A 21,523-nucleotide genomic window follows, 5' to 3' on the forward strand; every position below is an offset into this window, starting at 1 on the left:
AAAAGAAAACTATCTCTTTTGTTACATTAATTCAGAGTTTTTTTTTGACTCATAATCTAATACGAAAGGTAAAACATAGTCTTGATTATTACGGTTTCTACGTCGTGATCTCAAACCAGACCCCACCTGCAATCAACCTACCAGTCGTCGTAAGACAACACCAGTAGGTTCCAAAGAAACAACTAATACACGTCAGAGACTTCATACAAATATCAATCCGGTTGAATACAAGCAGAAAGTTCATCCTAGCATTTATAGGCTCTATACATTTATTATTAATTAATCCCAACTTGTAACGTTGCCCGTCCTGTTCGGGTCGTTCAAGTATAAACCATTCATTATTAGATAATATCAAACTTGTGACGTTGCTCGTCCTGTTCGGGTCGTTCAAGTATAAAACCAATCCATTTGGTGGAATACACTTGGGAGAGTTAATCCCAAGGCAACCACCGACCTAAGACGTTGGCCGTCCTGTTCGGGTCGCCAAAGGCTAAAGTATGCATACCCCCATGGTGACGGTATCGATCCAAAACTGCCATGGGAATGATAAGTATAATAGTCCAAACCAATACGTTAACCCTTTTGGGTAATATAACCAAACGTCAACCCCTTTTGGTGACAAACTCATAAATTCTCAATTTTCAATTAATTATTTCATATTATTTGAGATGTCTTATCCTTACGTGATTTGCAATGCCTCGATTAGAAATGAAACAACATTACTTGCACAACCACATAAACAGTATGGTCTAAGCGTGTACCTTTACGCGCTGCAAATAACACTGCTCAAGCACAACCGAAATTTCGCCCTCTTATAAATCGAGGTCCTATATAACACACACAAAACGACCACATATTAGGACGTGTTTACACATCTAATCCATTTCATACTCTAAAATATCACTAAGACTTGATAATTTTTAACTGTTTACATCAAAATCCCAATAGTTCCAAATTACAAATTCTGACCAGAAACTTTAAGGGCCCTTTCAGACAGATTAGAAAATTCAAATGAAAAATCCGACTTCGTCATTGCGTTCGAAACACGTCAGTTACCTTGGGTACCAAATTTCATAATTTCTAACATCCATTTACTATTTTTCATTATTTTAAGCGTTTAGCGAGTTTTTAACGCAACGGTGCTTAAAACAACGGAAAACGACTAACGTTTCCGAGACGGTACCTCTAACGAGGCGGAACAGCTGCTGCCGCCTACATATTTATATTATTATTATTTTTATTCAATATTATTATTAGTTTATATATACATTATCAACCCTTTCTAAATCTCATGACCAAAATAACTCTTGCAAGGTCACATTCACAAAATTCTTCAAGAGACTTGAAATTTCATAAATTATTAAATACCTAATTCTCTTAACAAATTACATTTTGTAGAGAATTATAAAACCAAATCCCCCTTTTTTCTAAAAAAAAGAAAATCAAGACACACACACACACACACACACACACACACACACACACACACACACACACACACACACACACACACACATATATATATATATATATATATATATATATATATATATATATATATATATATATATATATATATATATATACATATATATAAATATAACACAATCCTTCTAATAAATCAAATTTTGCTAAAGGATTATTAAACCCTTGGATGACTACATAACTTAATCCATACCAACTTAATTTCTACTAACAAATTGAAATTTAGTTAGAGAAATTTAAACCATAAAAGAAATTTATTTGAATATCAACAAAACTTAATTCTTATAACAAATTTAAACTTTGTTAAAGAATATAAATCAAGAACATAACTTAATCGTTTTAACAAAATTAAAGTTTATTAAAGGATTATTAGAGAAAATTATATAACAAAAAAATATACTCAATCCTCCTCAAACTCATAGGATATCATCTTACATTAAAATATAATTCATCTTAGAAAGCCTTGTATATAAAATCTATAACTAGCAATTTCAATTAAACTTACCCTTTTGATCAAAAGATTGAATTGAACAAACCAAAATTTTTTTTTCCTTTGTGACAGCCGAAACTAGGAGTAAGGGAAGGAATAATTTTTTTTTTCTGATTTTTGTGATCACTTTTGGGGATTAAGAATGTGAAGACTTCAATTGAGGTTTAAAGGATTAATAGGAATTAACAATCACTTATTGTGCCATAGAACCCAATTATGAGAGGAGTTACAAAACTCCTCCCATTCACCTATACTCAACCGGCTGCCCCCTTCCCATTCCCTCCTTAATTTTTTTGTTAATTAATTTATTAATTAAGTGATTGTTTTATTTTTTTTTTTTGAAAACAGAAAAGAAACGCTACATGACAACAGCGTACGCGATAAAACGCGTTACCGTTAAAATTTTAACTTACTTTATTTCTTATAATTAACTATTTATAATAGTATAATTCAATATTACTTATTTATTTGTATTTTATTATACTTTTATTTTATAATATTATATTTATTTTTAATCCCGATAAATTACGGGGTGTTACAAACTACCCCTCTTAAAAGAAGTTACGTCCTCGTAACTTGCATGACAACGGAAAACGTAGAACACACATGTTATCATAACACAGCACTTGCAAAACAAAACTACCAACCAAAAGATTTAACATTACTCGAACGAAATTCCTATCGCCCTCTACCCCCCTTAAGAAGTTACGTCCCCGTAACGCTACTAACCTGAAAAAGGTGAGGGTACTTTTCTTGCATAACATCTTCCGTTTCCCATGTAGCGGCTTCACACTCGTGATTTGACCACAGGACTTTTACCATAGATATATCCTTCCGTCGTGTACTACGGACCTTCGTGTCCAAGATTCTAACCGGTTTCTCAGAGTAAGACAAGGATGTATCCAAATCCAAAGGTTCGGCATCAAAGACATAAGAGGCTGCGGCATGATATTGCTTAAGCTGCGACACATGAAACACGTCATGTACCTTCTCCAAGGATTTTGGAAGGGCTAACTGATAAGCCATGTTACCCACATGTTCCAAGATTTCATATGGCCCTATGAATCGAGGGCTCAACTTTCCACGAGCACCAAAACGTACTACTCCGCGCATGGGTGACACGCGAAGCAATACCTGTTCTCCCACGATGAATTCTTCTGGTCGGCGTTTCAAGTCAGCGTAAGACTTTTGACGATCCTGTGCCGCTTTCAAACGATCCCTTATCAACTTCACCTTTTTAGTCGTCTGAAATAACAACTCAGGTCCCAAGGTCACCACTTCGGTGAAATCATCCCAATAAAACTGGACTACGACAACGTCGTCTATACAAAGCCTCGAATGGAGCCATCTGAATAGATGCTTGATAACTGTTGTTGTAAGAAAATTCAACCAAATCTAAGTGTTCGTCCCACGACCCTTGCCATTCCATGGCAATAGCACGCAACATATCCTCTAATATCTGATTTGTCCGCTCTGTTTGCCCATCTGTCTGCGGAGGAAAAGACGTACTATAAAGCAACGTAGTACCTATTGCCTGTTGCAAGGTTTGCCAGAAATGTGACAAATACCGTGTATCTCTATCGGACATAATAGTACGGGGCACACCATGAAATCGCACGACATACTTAATGTAAGCTCGAGCTAATTGTTCCATCTCCCAACGACAGTTCATAGGGATGAAACGTGCTGATTTAGTCAAACGATCCACTATAACCCATAACGCATCATTTCCCGCCTTCGTCCGGGGTAAACCCACAATAAAATCCATAGAGATATCATCCCATTTCCATACTGGTATGTCCAAAGGTTATAGTAAACCTCCTGGTCTTTTATGCTCACTTTTAACCTTTTGACAAGTCAAACAGCGCGAGACATAATCCGCAATATCCTTCTTCATCCCAGACCACCAAAACATTAACTTAAGATCTTGATACATTTTATCACCGCCCGGATGGACTGAAAATTTCGTACAATGAGCCTCATCCAAGATACGTTCCTTTAAAGATTCCTCCCTTGTTGGTAAACACCAGCGACCCTTGAACCTCAAACTTCCATCTTCCTGAACAAAGAATCCTTCTACTTTTCCCTCCCGTGCCTGTTCCTTTAACTTCAAAAGTTTCGGATCTTTATCCTGTGAGTTTAAAATTTCTTCAAAGAACGAAGGTCGAATAGCCAATGCGTTCAGACACTCCTGTAACTCACCTTTACGTATCATTTCCAAATTTAATCTGGCAAAATCCCGATGTAATCTTCAACTCCGTCTAAGGCGGACAATGAGAGATTAGACTTCCTACTCAACGCATCGGCTACCAAGTTCGCTCATCCCTCATAATATATGAACTCTAAATCATAATCTGTCATCAACTCTAGCCACCGACGTTGTCGCATGTTCAAATCAGGCTGAGTGTAGAGATACTTCAAACTCTGATGATCAGTGTAGATCTTACATTTGACACCATACAAGTAATGGCGCCATATTTTGAGAGCAAACACTATAGCAGCTAACTCCAGATCATGGGTAGGATAATGAACTTCATGTACTTTCAATTGTCGTGATGCGTACACAGTCACCTTACGGTCCTGCATCAGTACACAACCCAATCCTTTCTTCAATGCGTCACTGTAAACAGTATAATCCAACTTTGGGTCAGGTAAAGTAAGAACAGGGGCTGTGGTTAATCTTTCCTTCAAAGTTATGAAGGGCTGTTCACACTCATCAGTCCACTCGAACTTCTTCTCTTTCTTCATCAACGAAGTCATAGGCCGAGCAATTCGTGAGAAATCTTTGACAAAACGACGGTAATACCCAGCCAAGCCTAAGAAACTTCGTACTTCGGTGACATTCTTTGGCGACGGCCAACTTCGAACTGCCACTACTTTCGCCGGATCCACCGAAATACCCTCTTTAGAAACAAAATGACCCAAAAATGAGACCTTTTCCAACCAAAAGTCACATTTTGACAATTTAGCGTACAACTTATTTTCTCGCAGAGTTTGCAGGACTGAACGTAAATGTTTCTCATGATCATCCCGGTCCCTCAAATATACTAATATGTCATCAATAAAGACAACCACGAACTTATCCAAGTACGCACTAAACACTTGGTTCATTAAACACATGAATGCAGCTGGAGCATTTGTCAACCCAAAAGGCATCACGGTGAACTCATAATGTCCATAACGTGTTCTAAAAGCTGTTTTATGTATATCTCCTTCGGCTATTCTTAGCTGATGATAACCCGATCTTAAGTCAATTTTTGAAAAGATCCCGGCTCCTCTCAATTGATCAAATAAGTCATCTATCCGGGGTAACGGGTAATTATTCTTAACGGTTACCTTGTTTAACTCCCGGTAGTCGATGCATAATCTCAAACTACCATCTTTCTTCCTTACAAACAAAACTGGAGCGCCTCAAGGCGAAACACTAGGTTGAACATAACCCTTATCCAACAATTCTTCCAGGTGGGACTTTAATTCTTTCATCTCATTCGGAGCCATACGATAAGGGGCCTTAGAAATCGGTCCAGTCCCCGGTACCAAGTCAATCGTGAAGTCAATTTCCCGTTGAGGTGGCATTCCGGGAATCTCGTCAGGAAAAACATCCAAAAATTCATTCACTATAGCAATATCCTTGGGATCCTCCTCCTTCTTTCCCCCCTGGCTGATATGACATAAGTACAAAGGGTGTCCTTGCCTCACGAGTCTTTGAATTTCTAATGTCAACACCAAATTCGTCCTGGGCCCCTTGGGAAACTTTCTATATCTAACGTTTTCCTGTCGTGGTCCTTCCAACAATACTCTCTGCTCTCTACATTCAATAGTGGCTTTATATCTTCCTAACCAATCCATCCCCAAAATTACCTCTAACCCTTCCATATCTAATACATACAAGTTACTAGGAAAGACAACTTTCCCTATCTTCAAGGGTACATCCTTATACAGTCTATCACAACTGTACAATTTTCCCGACGGAACAGCCACCGTATAAGAAACTTGTTCAAAAGTTCCTAAATTTAATTCTTCTACTTTACTCTTTGCAAGAAATGAACATGTAGCTCCCGAATCAAATAATACATTCACAGCTATAGAATGAATGGCGAACGTACCTGTAACCACATCCGTCGCCTGGTCAACTTCTATTGTACTGACCGCAGATACCCTTCCACTAGCCGTTTGTGCATTAATTCATCCCACGTGATTGCCCCCACATTGCATTTCTGACCCTTCAGCCCGGTTTCCATCTACCCGGCCTTGTCCTCCATTAAAAGGTCGCTGAAACCTCTGACCAGCATTACCACGATTTCCATTCCCGTACTGTTGGCTAATTTGACTGCTGGCGTTGTTTAAATTCTGTTGTCGGTGTGGTCCACCCGGCTGTTGATTTCTACCCCCTTTCTTTATGTAGCATTCAAACTCCCTATGTCCTCTTTTGTGGCAAAAGTTACATTCGATCAAATTCCCATCACCATCTTTTCCCGTGTGGTTTCTCTTGCATCTTCTACAGAAATACTTCCTTTCATTGCCATCTCGGTCCAGTAATGGCTTAGCAGGCTTCGCGTCTCCTCTAAACTCAGAATTTGTACCAGACCCGCCTCCCTGAAAATTTTCGAAATTTCTTGCTTTCTTATGATAAAAGCCCGACAAGTTCTCCGAGGTCTGACCCGAAACCTCTTTCCTCTTCTCAGGGACATTAACCCTTTCTTTTTCCTTCTCCTTCCTCAAAATATTCCCTATTTGAGACGCTTTCTTGTACATCTACTCTAGGTTGCTTAACGATCACTTGCAATATGTTTTTGAATGTCATACGACAATCCCAGCTCAAATCGCTGCATTTTCTTCTCTTTAGTGGGAACATCATCAGGACAGTACTTGAGATATTCCATAAATTTGTGGTAATACTCATCAACAATCATACCACCCATCTCTAACCGCGCAAACTCGTTCGACTTATCTTTCCTTACGTGCAACGGATAGAATTTCTCCCGCATGGCCCTCTTAAACAATTCCCAACCAAAATACCCCTCAGCCTGCTCCAAAAGCCCGACCTACTGTTTGCCCACCAGTAGTCGGCTTCTGCAACCAAATAAAATGCAGCCTGATTGACCTTCAATTCTTTTGGACATTCTACTACATCAAAAAGTTTGTCAAATTCTCTTAACCAGAGTTCAAGCTCCGATGGTTCTCCTTTACCATCGAAAGTTGAGGGTTTGCTCTGACTAATCCGTTTGCTCATTTCAGATGCTAATTCCGACGTAGACCTCTCTCGTGGTGCGCTTACACTAGATAACGCTTTCACCAGATTTCTTAGCGTACGGTTAACATCATTTCTAGACAGTCTCTTTCTTGACAAAGGAGGCATCTTCTGAAAGCAAAAAGAAGGTACTAATTACAAGAAGGACCTAGGGATTCGAAAGTTCTGGAGAAAGAACAGAATTTGACTTATCATACAACTACTTATTCACTAGTGCCTAGGTTTATTTATTTCTACATGTATATAACATTAGGCTTAAAAAGAACATTGTAAAAGCGACTCAATATATAATACACATCACAGCTCATTGGAAGAAACCATAAACATACTATGATATTTTATTGATATAACCTGATGCGTTTCAACTGATTCCCGCAGGATTTTACATTTTTCAAAAAGATACTAATTGAAAAGATATAACTAATGGAAAAACATTTTTAACGCCAAGCGTCCCAAGTGTCAGCACTGTCATCATAGATTGCTAAGTCAAAATCCTCATCATCTGCATCTTCCCTAGAATCAGAGCTGGAGTTTGAGAGAGCTTCTTCTGATTCACTGTCACTATTTCCAGGGTGGTTTATTGGTACTTCCTCCACGTCTTCTTCGGGATCCTCTTCATCTGAGCAAACCCTATCAAGCCTAGTCCCATAGTCATACAGGTCATAGTGCGACCCCCAATTGCCACCCTCATCCTCGCTAGAAATCTCTATATAAGTAGGTGGTTCTCGCTCAGGCTCCCACATTTCGACCTCGCTCTCCGACTGATCCACGGTTTCCACTAGTGGAGGGTCGGGTAAGTCCCGCTCCTTCAACGGTTCCATGACCACATCAGCGTCGTCCAATATGTGGGGCTCACCCTCCTTCCCGGGTTCTACATTTTTCCTAGATTTGGCCAAACGATGTAATTCATTTAAGTCTAAATCTAAATCATAACATAGCCTATCAGCTTTTGCCTTAACCATACGCATCCTCTCCCTATAATCTTGGATACTTTCACCATCCCTTATTCTCCATATATCAGCATTGGAAACTTCTCTCCAGGCAGTCTCTGGGTCAAACATCGATACCTCGCTAATCTCCTTAGGGGTGTGTGAGTCCATGGGTGTTTTTCCCTTATCCATATATCCTGATTCTACATGAAAATACAAAACAAAACATTACTTATCACCTAACAACATACAACACAAACACATATCAACCAATTTACATCCTACGGACTACTCCCCAACTCTCTACTAAGGTTGTTTATTCCTATATCATCTGAGGAACGTTGGCTCTGATACCAATTGTAACGGTCCGGTTTAAATGACCCGGAAATCCATATGAAAATACAAATTTCGGTTCACTTTTCAGACTCTAGAGAAGACTTTTCTCTAGGACCGTCAACGTTCCGTCGATAAAGAAATATAGATAAACAGAAAACAAAACCATTGTGAAAGGTAATAAGTCAGTGGAAGCTCTAACGTACAACTCGAGAGCCTAGAGGCCTCTAAACAAACTAATCGAAAGAGTAGAAGCGAAAAGAAAACTATCTCTTTTGTTACATTAATACAGAGTTTTTTTTTACTCATAATCTAATACAAAAGGTAAAACATAGTCTTGATTATTACGGTTTCTACGTCGAGATCTCACACCAGACCCCACCTGCAATCATCCTACCAGTCGTCGTAAGACAACACCAGTAGGTTCCAAAGAAACAACTAATACACGTCAGAGACTTCATACAAATATCAATCCGGTTGAATACAAGCAGAAAGTTCATCCTAGCATGCATAGGCTCTATACATTTATTATTAATTAATCGCAACTTGTAACGTTGCCCGTCCTGTTCGGGTCGTTCAAGTATAATCCATTCATTATTAAATAATATCAAACTTGTAACGTTGCCCGTTTTGTTCGGGTCGTTCAAGTATAAAACCAATCCATTTGGTGGAATACACTTGGGAGAGCTAATCCCAAGGCAACCACCGACCTAAGACGTTGACCGTCCTGTTCGGGTCGCCAAAGGCTAAAGTATGCATACCCCCATGAAGACCGTAATGATCCAAAACTGCCATTGGAACAATAATTATAATAGTCCAAACCAATACGTTAACCCTTTTGGGTAATATAACCAAACGTCAACCCCTTTGGGTGACAAACACATAAATTCTCAATTTTCAATTAATTATTTCATATTATTTGAGATGTGTAATCCTTATGTGATTTGCAATGCCTCGATTAGAAATGAAACAACACTACTTGCACAACCACATAAACAGTATGGTCTAAACGTGTACCTTTACGCGCTGCAAATAACACTGCTCAAGCCAACCGAAATTTGGCCCTCTTAGAAATCGAGGTCCAAAATAACACACACAAAACGACCACATATTAGGACGTGTTAACACATTTAATCCACTTCATACTCTAAAATATCACTAAGGCTTGATAACTTTAATTGTTTACATCCAAATCCCAATAGTTCCAAATTACAAATTCTGACCAGAAACTTTAAGGGCCATTTCCGACAGATTAGAAAATTCAAATGAAAAATCCGACTTCGCCATTATGTTCGGAACGTGTCAATTACCTTGGGTACCAAATTTCATAATTTCTAACATCCATTTACTATTTTTAATTATTTTAAGCGTTTAGCGAGTTTTTTACCGCAACGGTGCTTAAAACAACGGAAAACGACTAACGTTTCCAAGTCGGTACCTCTGACGAGGCGGAACAGCTGCTGCCGCCTACATTTTTATATTATCATTTTTTTTATTCATTATTATTATTAGTTTATATATACATTATCAACCCTTTTTAATTCTCATGACCAAAATAACTCTTGCAAGGTCACATTCACAAAATCCTTCAAGAGACTTGAAATTTCATACATTATTAAATACCTAATTCTCTTAACAAATTACATTTTGTAGAGAATTATAAAACCAAATCACCCTTTTTTCTAAAAAAAAGAAAATCAAGACACACACACACACACACACACACCCACACTCAACTGGCAGCCCCCTTCCCATTCCCTCCTTAATTTTTTTTTGTTAATCAATTTATTAATTAAGTGATTGTTTTATTTTTTTTTTTTGAAAACAGAAAAGAAACGCTACATGACAACAGCGTACGCGATAAAATGCATTACCGTTAAAATTTTAACTTACTTTATTTCTTATAATTAACTATTTATAATAGTATAATTCAATATTACTTATTTATTTTATTTTATTATAGTTTATTTTATAATATTTTATTTATTTTTAATTCCGATAAATTACGGGGTGTTACATATATATATATATATATACATATATATATATATATATATATATATATATATATATACATATATATATATATATATATATATATATATATATACATATATATATATATATATACATATATATATATATATATATATACATATATATATATATATATATATATATATATATATATATATATATATATATATATATATATATATATATATATATATATATATATATATACATATATATATATATATATACATATATATATATATATATATATATATATATATATATATATATATATATATATATATATATATATATATATATATATACATATATATATATATATACATATATATATATATATATATATATATATATATATATATATATATACATATATACATATATATATACATATATATATATATATATACATATATATATACATATATACATATATATATACATATATATATATATATATACATATATATATATATATATATATATATATATATATATATATATATATATATATATATATATATATATATACATATATATATATATATATATATATATATATATATATACATATATATATATATATATACATATATATATATATATATATATATATATATATATATATATATATATATACATATATATATATATGTAGATACATATATATATACATATACATATATATATATATATATATATATATATATATATATATATATATATATATATATATATATATATATATATATATATATATATATATATATATATATATATATATATATATATATATATATACACACATATATATATACACAAACACACACACACACATATATATACATGTAATAATATCGAAGAAAGGATTGGGCTGTGTACTGATGCAGGTCCGTAAGGTGATTGCTTATGCATCACCACAATTGAAAGTACATGAATTTAATTATCCTACCCATGATCTGGAGTTAGCTGCTATAGTGTTTGCTCTCGAAATATGGTGGCATTACTTGTATGGCGTCAAACGTAGGATCTACACTTATCATCAGAGTCTAAAGTATCTGTACACTCAGCCCCATTTAAACATGCGACAACGTCGGTGGCTAGAGTTGATGACAGATTATGATTTGGAATGCATATATCATGAGGGACGAGCAAATTTAGTAGCCGATGTGTTGATTAGGAAGTCCAATCACTCGTTGTCCGCCTTGGACGGAGTAGAAGAGTTGCATCGGGATTTTGCGAGGTTGAACTTGGAAGTGGTGCGTAAGGGTGAATTAAAGGGATGTCTGAATGCTTTGTCTATTCGACTTTCGTTCTTTAATGAAATTTTGAATTCTCAGGATAAAGACCCGAAACTGTTGAAGTTGAAGGAGCAAGCTTGGAAAGGAAAAGCAGAGGGATTCTTTGTTCATGAAGATGGGAGCTTGAGGTTCAATGGTCGCTGGTGTTTGCCGACAGGGGAAGAATCTTTGAAGGAATGTATCTTTGATGAGGCCCATTGTATGAAATTTTCAGTCCATCCGGGCGGTGACAAAATGTATCAAGACCTTAAGCTAATGTTTTGGTGGTTTGGGATGAAGAAGGATATTGCAGATTATGTCTCGCGCTGTTGATAGGTCGTTTTGCTACCAAAAATAATTCCTAATTCACCTAACTAGTATAGTTGGGTAAGTAGGGTCGAACCACTGTGGAAGGACAAGTAAAATCACAAGTTGAACCAAGTTCACTAACGCTAACAATCAAATGTTGGAAATTTTTGTTTATCTAATATAATGCAAAAACAAGAGATGAATGAAATTCAATAATTAAAAACCTAGGGCTAAGAAGGATTCACTATGCATCGATCATGATTCATGAACAATAATTGGGATAGGAATGAATATAGGCGAAGGAATGTGTTGCTCTCGCAAACAAATTCGACAATCAAACAATAAAAGAAGCTATCGCGATTAAAGCTTAACTGTTCAAAGAAGGAAATCTTTCACTCAAACTCGCAACTTTCGCTTATAGAATTGAGTGAATAAAACTTGCAAATTGGCCAAACATGCAATCAATACAAAACCTATCAATTGAATCACCTAGACAAACCAAGTTTAAATCCTAAAATCAAACAAAAATCATGATCTTTTGCATAGTTTCACCAAGCCCTAGCAATAAAACTACTCACTACGCATATTAAAACTAACAAGAGATTCAAGAATGAAATTCATGGGGGACATTAAATTCAAACTTAATGGAGAGATAATCATGCAAGGATAACGATGATAAACGAGAACAAGAAATTAGGATTGAAAGAAAATACCTTTAATATAATTAAAATTACAAATTCCGATTGTTGAATTACAATCTTCCAAAGCAAGAAATAATAGAAATCCCCATTGATATCAAATCCTAAGGAAAAGAAAAAAAAAACCAGAGAAAAAAAAAAGCGTGCCCTAAAATTCCCTTCAAATGCTATATATATCTCCTTCCAAAAAGATCGGAGGTTACCGGAAGTTACAAAAAAAATAACCGCTGGACCCGACCGGGTATGAAGAAACCCGCCCGGGTACGAGGCAAAGCCAAATCTCAAAGACCAAAGATTTTCTAAGTTTTGGAACAGACCCGGCCGGGTATGAGGAAACCAGCCCGGGTTTGAGAGGTTCACCCGGCCGGGTCTGTGGATACCCGCCCGGGTCCGTGTGATAGCATTTCTGCCAAAAAAAACCTCTTCAAAAATCTTCTAAGTATTGGTTGCTGACCCGGCCGGGTATGTGGAAACCCGCCCGGGTGCGTGTCTTTGTCAGCACAAAATTGATACTTCGAGTAGCTTACGACCTTTCAACTTGCAAATCTCGCTCCGAGGGTCGATTCCTGGCCTAATTAGAGCTTTATTCCTACAAAACAGATGGGAAACAAACACTCCAACCAAGTATAAAAACCAATGGAAAAATGAAGCATAATACGCGAGAAATGCTATGAAAATGCAATGGGGGAATGGTAAGAAATAGTATATAAAACATGCACATCAGCTGTTTGACATGTCAAAAGGTTAAAAGTGAGCATAAGACCAGGTGGTTTACTGCAACGTTTGAAGATAATATCTCTATGGATTTTGTTGTGGGTTTGCCCCGAAAGAAGGCGGGAAATGATGCGTTATGGGTCATAGTGGATCGTTTGACTAAATCAGCACGTTTCATCCCTATGAACTGTCGTTGGGAGATGGAACAATTAGCTCGAGCTTACATTAAGTATGTCATGCGATTTGACGTTGTGCCCCATACTATTGTGTCCGAATGAGATACATGGTATTTGTCACAATTTTGGCAAACCTTGCAACAGGCAATGGGCACTACGTTGCTTTATAGTACGTCTTTCCATCCACAAACAGATGGGCAGACGGAACGGATAAATCAGATACTAAAAGATATGTTGCGCGCTATTGGCATGGAATGGCATGGGTCGTGCGATGAACATTTGGACCTGTCGAATTTTCTTACAACAACAGTTATCAGGCATCTATACAGATGGCTCCATTCGAGGCATTGTATGGGCGTCGTTGTCGTAGTCTGGTTTATGGGGATGATTTCACCGAAGCAGTAACCTTGGGGCCTGAATTGTTGTTCCAGATGACTGAGAAAGTGAGATTGGTAAGGGATCGTTTGAAAGCGGCACAGGATCGTCAGAAGTCTTACGCTGATTTAAAGCGACGACCAGAATAGTTCATCGTGGGCGAACGGGTATTACTTCGCATGTCACCCATGCGCGGAGTAGTGCGTTTTGGTGCTCGTGGAAAGTTGAGCCCTCGATTCACAGGACACTATGAAATTTTGGAACGGGTGGGTATGGTGGCATATCGGTTAACCCTTCCAAATTCCTTGGAAAAGGTACACGACGTATTTCATGTGTCGCAGCTTAAGCGATATCATGCTGCAGCCTCTCATGTCTTAGATCCCGAACCTTTAGATTTGGATACATCCTTGTCTTACTCTTAGTAACAGGTTAGAATCTTGGACAAGAAAGTTCGTAGTACACGACGGAAGGATATATCTATGGTAAAAGTCTTGTGGTCAAATCACGAACATGAAGCGGCTACATGGGAAACGGAGGACTCTATGCGAGCAAAGTACCATCATCTCTTTCAGGTTATCATCTCTTTCAGGTTAGTAGCGTTACGGGGACGTAAATTCCTAAGGGGGGTAGAAGGCGATAGGAATTTCGCGTGAGTGTTTTGTGAGGGCGTAACCTCTTTGACTTATAGTCTTGCCTCTTTATAAGTGTCGTGTTAAGATAGTGTGTGTGTCATGCGTTTTTTCGTTGTCATGCAAGTTATGAGGGCGTAACTTCTTTTAAGGGGGGTAATCTGTAACACCCCGTAATTTATCGGGTTTAAAAAGAAAATATAATAAGATAAAAATAAATAAGATTATTAAATTATACTATTTTACATATATAATTATAAGAATAAAGTAATTTAAATTTTAACAGTAACGAGTTTTATCACGTAAGATGTCATCGCCTGACGTTTTTTTTCTGTTTTAACAATATCATAATAATTACTTAATTAGTTAATTAATTTAAAAAAAATAATTAGGGGAAATTGAGGGGGTGGCCGGTTGGTGGAGGCATGGGAGGAGTCTTGTAACTCCTCTCATCATTGTGTATTATGGCACAATTATGACCATTATCTTAAGTGCCTATTAATCCTTAAACTCCTTTGATTTTCCTCACCATTTCAAAACTTCAAGTAAACAAAAAAAAATTCAGAAATTTTTCTCCCTTTTTGCTCCTTGAATTCGGCACATTCAAAAGGAAAAAAAAATTCTTGTTGTGCAATCCAATCTTTTAATCAAAGGGTAAGTTTAATTGAATTGTTAGTTATAGATTTTATATACAAAGATTTCTAAAAAAAGAATTATATTTTATGTATGATGATATCCTATGACTTATAGGTGGATTGAATATTTTTCTTTTATATATGAAAATTTTCTCTAATAATCCTTTAATAAAATTTAATTTGTTATAAGGATTAAGAAAAGAACTTCTTAATCAATATTCTTTAGCGAAATTTAAATTTGTTAGAAGAATTAAGAATTAAAGTTATAATGATATTTAAATAAATTTTTATGGTTTACTTTTGTCTAACAAAATTTCAATTTCTCTAATAATCCTTCAATTGTTAGATTATAAATCCTTTAGCAAAATTTGATTTGTTTGAAGGATTGTGTTTATACATATACGTTTTGATTTAAAAGGGTGATTTGGATTTATGATTCTCTAGAAAATTTTAATTTGTCAAGAGAATTAAGTATTTAATTTAGTATCATAATTTATGAAATTTTAAGTTTCTTGAAGGATTTTGTGAATGTAACCTTGTTAGATGTATTTTGGTCATGGGATTTAAAAGGTTAATCATTTGAATAATGTATATCTAATAATAATAATAATAATAATAATAATAATAATAATAATAATAATAATCCAGAAATGTTAGTCGTGTTCCGTTGTTTTATGTACCGATGCGTTAAAAACTCGTTAAACGCTTAAAATAATTAAAAATAGTAATTGGATGTTAGAAATTATGAAATTTGGTACCCAAGATAATTGACGCGTTCCGAACGCAACGGCGAAGTCAGATTTTTCATTTGAATTTATTAAACTGTCCAAATCGATCATTTAAGTTTCTGGTTAAAATTTACAAATTGGAACTATTAGGAATTTTTTGAAAACATTTAAAATTATCAAATCCTAGTGATGTCTTAGTAGTATGGAGTGGATTAAATGTGTAAAAACATTCTAATACGTGATTTTTTCGTGTGTGTGTGTGATATTTAGGACCTCGATTCATAAGAGGGAAAATTTTCTATCATGGTTAAATATTGTTTGGTTGCAGCGTTTAAAGGTACACGCTTAGACCATACTATTATGTGGTTGTGCAAGTAGTGTTGTTTCATTTCTAATCGAGGCATTGTAATTCACATAAGGATTAGACATCTCAAATAATTTGAAAGAAATTAATTGGAAATTGAGAATTTATGTGTTTGTGTCCCAAAGGGGTTGACGTTTGGTTGGATTATGTTACCCAAAGGGATTAACGTTTTGGTTTGGATTATTACAATTATTGTTCCCATGACAGTTTTGGATCATTACGGTCACCATGGGAGTATGCATACTTTAGCCTTTGACGACCCGAACAGGACGGGCAACGTCTTAGGTCGGTGGTTGCCTAGGGATTAGCTCTCCCAAGTGTATTCCTCCAAAAAGATTTGGATTTATACTTGAACGACCCGAACAGGACGGGCAACGTACAAGTTGGAATTGTAACGGTCCGGTAACTTTTAATCACAACATAGTATCTTTTTCTAAGAACATAGTAGCATTCACTTTTGCAACAAATATTTTTCAAAATTTCAAAACAAGAACACAGTAGCTATACACAGTCATAGTAACTTTTAATGATAACATAGTATCTTTTTCTAAGAACATAGTAGCATTCACTTTTGGAAAATAATCATCACATAGTATTTTTTTATAATGTCATAGTTACTTTCTTTTGAACAACATTTAACTTTATCTTTACTTATTTTTGTAGGAAATATGTGAGTTGCTGATGCTCATGAGGAGGGACACTCAAGTTGTCTCTGAGTTTTACATGGAGAAAATTAAATTGTTCTTAGAACAAAAACGTTCATTTTCTTCTCCTCCTGTCCCTTTTCCTGATGTTCCTTCTACCTCATCCACACCTTTTTCTGAAACCCAAAGTTTTTTTATGAATCCTACCGTGCTGAATACAATTGATGAGATAGTTGACACGGTTAAATGGGTTACCTCTATTCCAAGGTTGGTGAATGAGGTTTTTGTTGCTGATGAGGGTAATGTAGAAGTGAATGAGGGTGCTGATATTGTGGCTGATGTACTGGGGGATGTTGTTTTGGATGAGGTATTTGAAGATGATGTACTGGATGAGGTTGAATTGGATCAAGTTGTTAATGATGTGGCAAATAATGTCATTGTTTTTGAAAGCCATGGTTATGAGAATGTATTGATACACGGCAGGGCAAAGTGTTCCATTCCTTTTAGAGGTGTGAATGATAAATTTACGTATGTTTCACATCTGATGAAATCAAACAAAAAATACATGAGAAGTCTTGGTTCTTTGCTTCAAGAATCAGTCGACTATTGTTTTGTTTTTGATAAATGTTTCGACAATAGGTGAGTCTTTTTTTTTGTTTTTCTTTTTCATGATTTTTGTTTTTTATTATACTTATTTTATTCTTTTTATTTGACAGTGAATTGCTTGTGAATTATGAGGACTATTTGAGAATTCAAAGGGAAGAGTTTTATACTCTAGGGGATCCCTCAAAGTGTACTCATGTTTCTGTTGTGGATTGTTGGTGTTTATTACTCAATGAAAATGAAAAGAACAAGGAATCTTCCAAAAAGTTCTTTTTTAGTGCTAGTTCTAGTGTACGTTTTTTGTCATTTTTATTCTAAATAACTTTTCTTCTATTTTGAACTATTTTTAGTTATTTCATTGTTTATTTTTACAGCTTGCTTTGTTGTATTTTAATAATAATGGTGGTTCTCAACAAATTGATTTAATATATGATTCTTGGGTCAAATGGGTGGATTTCAACCAAGTTGATTTGTCTAAGTTTGATGTGGTAAGATATTTTTTTAATGATTTATTGTCTTATATAGTTACTATTTTAGTTATTATAGCTACTAATAGGTAGTTAGTACTTGTGCAGTCACTTTTCTTTAGATATATTTATTGATTCAGTGATATATAATATACAGATTGTTGTTCCGATACTGAAAGGCAGTCATACTTCTTACATCTTTTGAATATGAAGTTAAGAATAGTTCAATGGATTGATAATGTGAACCATACTGCTATTTCAGAAGAAGAAATTAGAAAGCTAGGTGACACTATGGTATGTGTAGCATTTTATTATCCTGAAAAACCTTTTGTCTATGTTGCTAAGATTATGAAATATTTATTAATAAATATTTAAATGAAACTTTTGTAGAAAGATTTGCTGTCAGCAATTTTTGATGATAAGATGCAAGCTACTGATGTTATTCCATTATGGAAAATGGAACGAGTTCCCACTGATTGGAAAACGACTGCTAGGACTAACATTGAAAGTGATGTATTCATGATGATGAGCATGCTGTTTTTTGAGGGAACAGTTGATTTCCAGTGTCCAATATTGAATGCAGTTACGATTTTTCTTCTTAATATTATCTTTAAATGTATTTTTTTGAATGACATTCTAATTAAAAGATTCAAACTAAATGTATTTTTTTTTATGTAGGCTCCATTGAGACATGTTGCAAGAGCTAAGATTGCTGGATCTTTGGTGTTATCTGATTTGAACAAACAAAGATCTAAAGTTTTAGAAGAGGTGTCCAATTTTAAGTTTAAAAGACGCTCCATTGCCAAACAAGTTTCTATCAGAAGATTAAAGATTCGATAATGTGAAGTACAAGATGAAGTTGTGAAGTTTTTAGTTGTACAAACATTTGATGGAACATAGTAGATAATCTAATTACTGTAGTTACTAGATAATCTAATTACTAGATAATCTAATGTGAAGTTTTTTAATGACTGACAATCTTTTTCTATTTTCCAAATTAAAAAAAGAAGGCAGTAACTATACCTAGTCATAGTAACCATTAATCATAACATAGTATCTTTTTCTAAGAACATCACATTTGCAACTTTTTCTCAAGTAATTCATTTCTCATATCCCTTTAGATTTGCATTCTGTTGCCTTTTTTGTTGTTTTTTTTTATTGTTGTTTAACAATTTTGAATATATGCTCGATTTTAGTAGATTTTTCAAACTTACAAAAGTGAAGACAGTAGCTATACATAGTCATAGTAACTTTTAATCACAACATAGTATCTTTTTCTAAGAACATAGTAGCATTCACTTTTACAACAAAAGTTTTTTCAAAATTACAAAACAAAAGACAGTAGCTATATATAGTCATAGTAACTTTTAATAATAACATAGTATCTTTTTCTAAAAACATAGTAGCATTCACTTTTGTAACAAAAGATTTTTCAAAATTACAAAACAAAAGACAGTAGCTATCCATAGTCATCTTAATATAATCTCTTCATCTATCTGTTCTTCAACATCAATTTTTCTGCATAACAAAAATTTTGCACTTTCATTTACATAATCAAATTATTAAATAAGGATACAATGAAATATAAACAAATTATACCTTAAGTGGGGTATCTTTTGTTGATGGGCAATTTCGACTATCATGATAATCAAATTTACCACAAGTTTTGCACTTTCTTTTGGGCTTCTTGCTTTGCTCAATAGTTTGTTCCTTTTCCCCAATTATTCTTTGCCTTTTTCCTTTGTTCTTTGATTGGATTGGGTTTTGTATTTCCATTGTCGAAGATGAACTTGTGCCTACTAACAATTCGATTCGTTGCTCTTTAGTAATGTCCACCCTCACATCATCACTTTCCTCCAATTTTCTACTAATATCTTTTAGGTTTTGTAAAAGTGAGTGTAAATCACTCTCACTCCATTGAGCTAAACCTACACAATTGAATATTTCACACCAAACTTCCCCCAACAACTTCCCCACGTTGTTACACTTTTTGCTCTCTTCAATCAGATTCCCAAGCAAATCAAAAATAGGCTTCTTTAATGCTAGCTTCGTCCAACGATCTAAAACATATTGCTTTGGTATTTGTGTTATTTTTCTTGCACTCATAACACAAATCGCATGGGAATATAATATTCCTATTCGTTTAAATAACTTGCAATCACAATCTACCTTCAACTCGTCAATCGAACTTCCCAGTATAAATTTCACCTTGTACATCTTACTTACCGTTGAGTCCAAAACAGTTATACTTTCCACACTTTCAATATTTTAAATATTTTGAATATAAGTTTTGAAACAAGACTTATAAACTTCATTTTGAAAAAGAAATTTTTTTTTTCTAGTATAGACTTCACCGGCATGTTTTTCAATCGGCAATGGTGTTTTATATTGTGGGTTTGTGTGAAGTGATTCAGCATTGAGCTTATCTTGTTTGTACCTCTGTGCATCCATTTCACTTTCATAACTCATATAAAATTCAACAAGTGTCATGTGAGGGTTTGAAAAATGGTTGAAGAAACTATTAACACTTTCCGATCGGGATGTAGTTCTCAAAATCCCCCCCAATGGGATATCCCTAAAATATGCGGGTATCCATTGATCTCGTATACTAAATATACTAGTAAACCATTTATCTGTTTGAAGATTGTATTTGGTCATAATTCCCTCCCATTTTTCCTCAATTTCATTTTCTTCTTGATCAATATTCCACACACACCCATTTAATTCTTTCAAAAAAATTTTCATTTTTGTTCAATTTCGATCCAACTTTATCGGTCACTTTACTCATGATGTGCCACATGCAAAGTTTGTGTATTGTGTGTGGAAATACATTTTTAATCGCAATTTTCATTGCAGGGTCTTGATCAGTTATCTAATATGTTGGCATACTCTCCCCCATACAATGTAAAAAAGTTCTAAATAACCACTCAAAAGATTCACTATCTTCCTTAGCTAATAAACCTATACCAAATGTAATACAAGACTTATGATGATCTACACCAGTAAAAGGGGCTAAAACCATGCTATACTTATTGGTGTTATAAGTACAATCAAAAGTAACCATTTCTCCAAATAAACAATAATTCTTTCTACTTATCGCATCGGCCCAAAATAAACGTGAAATGTGGTCCTCCTCATCTAAAGCATAATCAAATTAAAACCCCGTGTAAATATCTCTTTTTCTGATAAAATTCTCGATCAACATCTTCCCATCATCTCCTTTAATATATTTTTTCAAATCCCTATGGAAATTCTTAAAATCTTGCATTGTCACTCCCACATTCTCATAACCCCCGACATTTTCCTTAAACAATCTAAAGGATTTAACCGGTCCTATATTAACCCGTGCATTCTTAGATATGAAATTTTTGTGCAA

At 34.7% G+C, this 21,523-nt stretch overlaps 3 protein-coding genes across 3 annotated transcripts; all 3 read right to left on the bottom strand.

The window, feature by feature from the left end:
• Positions 1-4,294: 4,294 nt before the first annotated feature.
• Positions 4,295-5,086, bottom strand: LOC130820885 (uncharacterized mitochondrial protein AtMg00860-like). Its single transcript, XM_057686428.1, has 2 exons — positions 4,604-5,086; positions 4,295-4,555 (listed from the first exon to the last, which is right to left on the bottom strand). The coding sequence occupies exons 1-2, from the start codon at positions 5,084-5,086 to the stop codon at positions 4,295-4,297; spliced, it is 744 nt and encodes a 247-aa protein (XP_057542411.1).
• A 1,658-nt stretch (positions 5,087-6,744) lies between these two features.
• On the bottom strand, positions 6,745-7,334 carry LOC130820886 (uncharacterized). Its single transcript, XM_057686430.1, has 2 exons — positions 7,056-7,334; positions 6,745-7,002 (listed from the first exon to the last, which is right to left on the bottom strand). Exons 1-2 carry the CDS (start codon positions 7,332-7,334, stop codon positions 6,745-6,747), a joined length of 537 nt encoding a protein of 178 aa, XP_057542413.1.
• Positions 7,335-19,656: 12,322 nt separating this feature from the next.
• On the bottom strand, positions 19,657-21,211 carry LOC130820889 (protein FAR1-RELATED SEQUENCE 5-like). The gene is made up of 4 exons (XM_057686433.1): positions 21,072-21,211; positions 19,880-20,404; positions 19,747-19,783; positions 19,657-19,665 (listed from the first exon to the last, which is right to left on the bottom strand). The coding sequence occupies exons 1-4, from the start codon at positions 21,209-21,211 to the stop codon at positions 19,657-19,659; spliced, it is 711 nt and encodes a 236-aa protein (XP_057542416.1).
• Positions 21,212-21,523: the final 312 nt, after the last annotated feature.

This window comes from Amaranthus tricolor, chromosome 8 (genome assembly GCF_026212465.1).
Source record: "Amaranthus tricolor cultivar Red isolate AtriRed21 chromosome 8, ASM2621246v1, whole genome shotgun sequence".
Taxonomy (NCBI): domain Eukaryota; kingdom Viridiplantae; phylum Streptophyta; class Magnoliopsida; order Caryophyllales; family Amaranthaceae; genus Amaranthus; species Amaranthus tricolor.

Bases quoted from the DNA above. Each gene is read 5' to 3' on its own strand.
- LOC130820885 (XM_057686428.1), bottom strand. From the start codon at position 5,086: ATGAACCAAGTGTTTAGTGCGTACTTGGATAAGTTCGTGGTTGTCTTT. The intron at 4,556-4,603 runs GTTTACAGTGAC...GTACTGATGCAG, and splicing joins ACCCAAAGTTGGATTATACT to GACCGTAAGGTGACTGTGTA.
- LOC130820886 (XM_057686430.1), bottom strand. From the start codon at position 7,334: ATGCCTCCTTTGTCAAGAAAGAGACTGTCTAGAAATGATGTTAACCGT. The intron at 7,003-7,055 runs GTTGCAGAAGCC...CTTTTGGAGCAG, and splicing joins ATCAGGCTGCATTTTATTTG to GCTGAGGGGTATTTTGGTTG.
- LOC130820889 (XM_057686433.1), bottom strand. From the start codon at position 21,211: ATGGTTACTTTTGATTGTACTTATAACACCAATAAGTATAGCATGGTT. The intron at 20,405-21,071 runs GTTATTTAGAAC...AAATATTGAAAG, and splicing joins GATAGTGAATCTTTTGAGTG to TGTGGAAAGTATAACTGTTT. The intron at 19,784-19,879 runs GCAAAGAATAAT...TTATCATGATAG, and splicing joins TCAAAGAACAAAGGAAAAAG to TCGAAATTGCCCATCAACAA.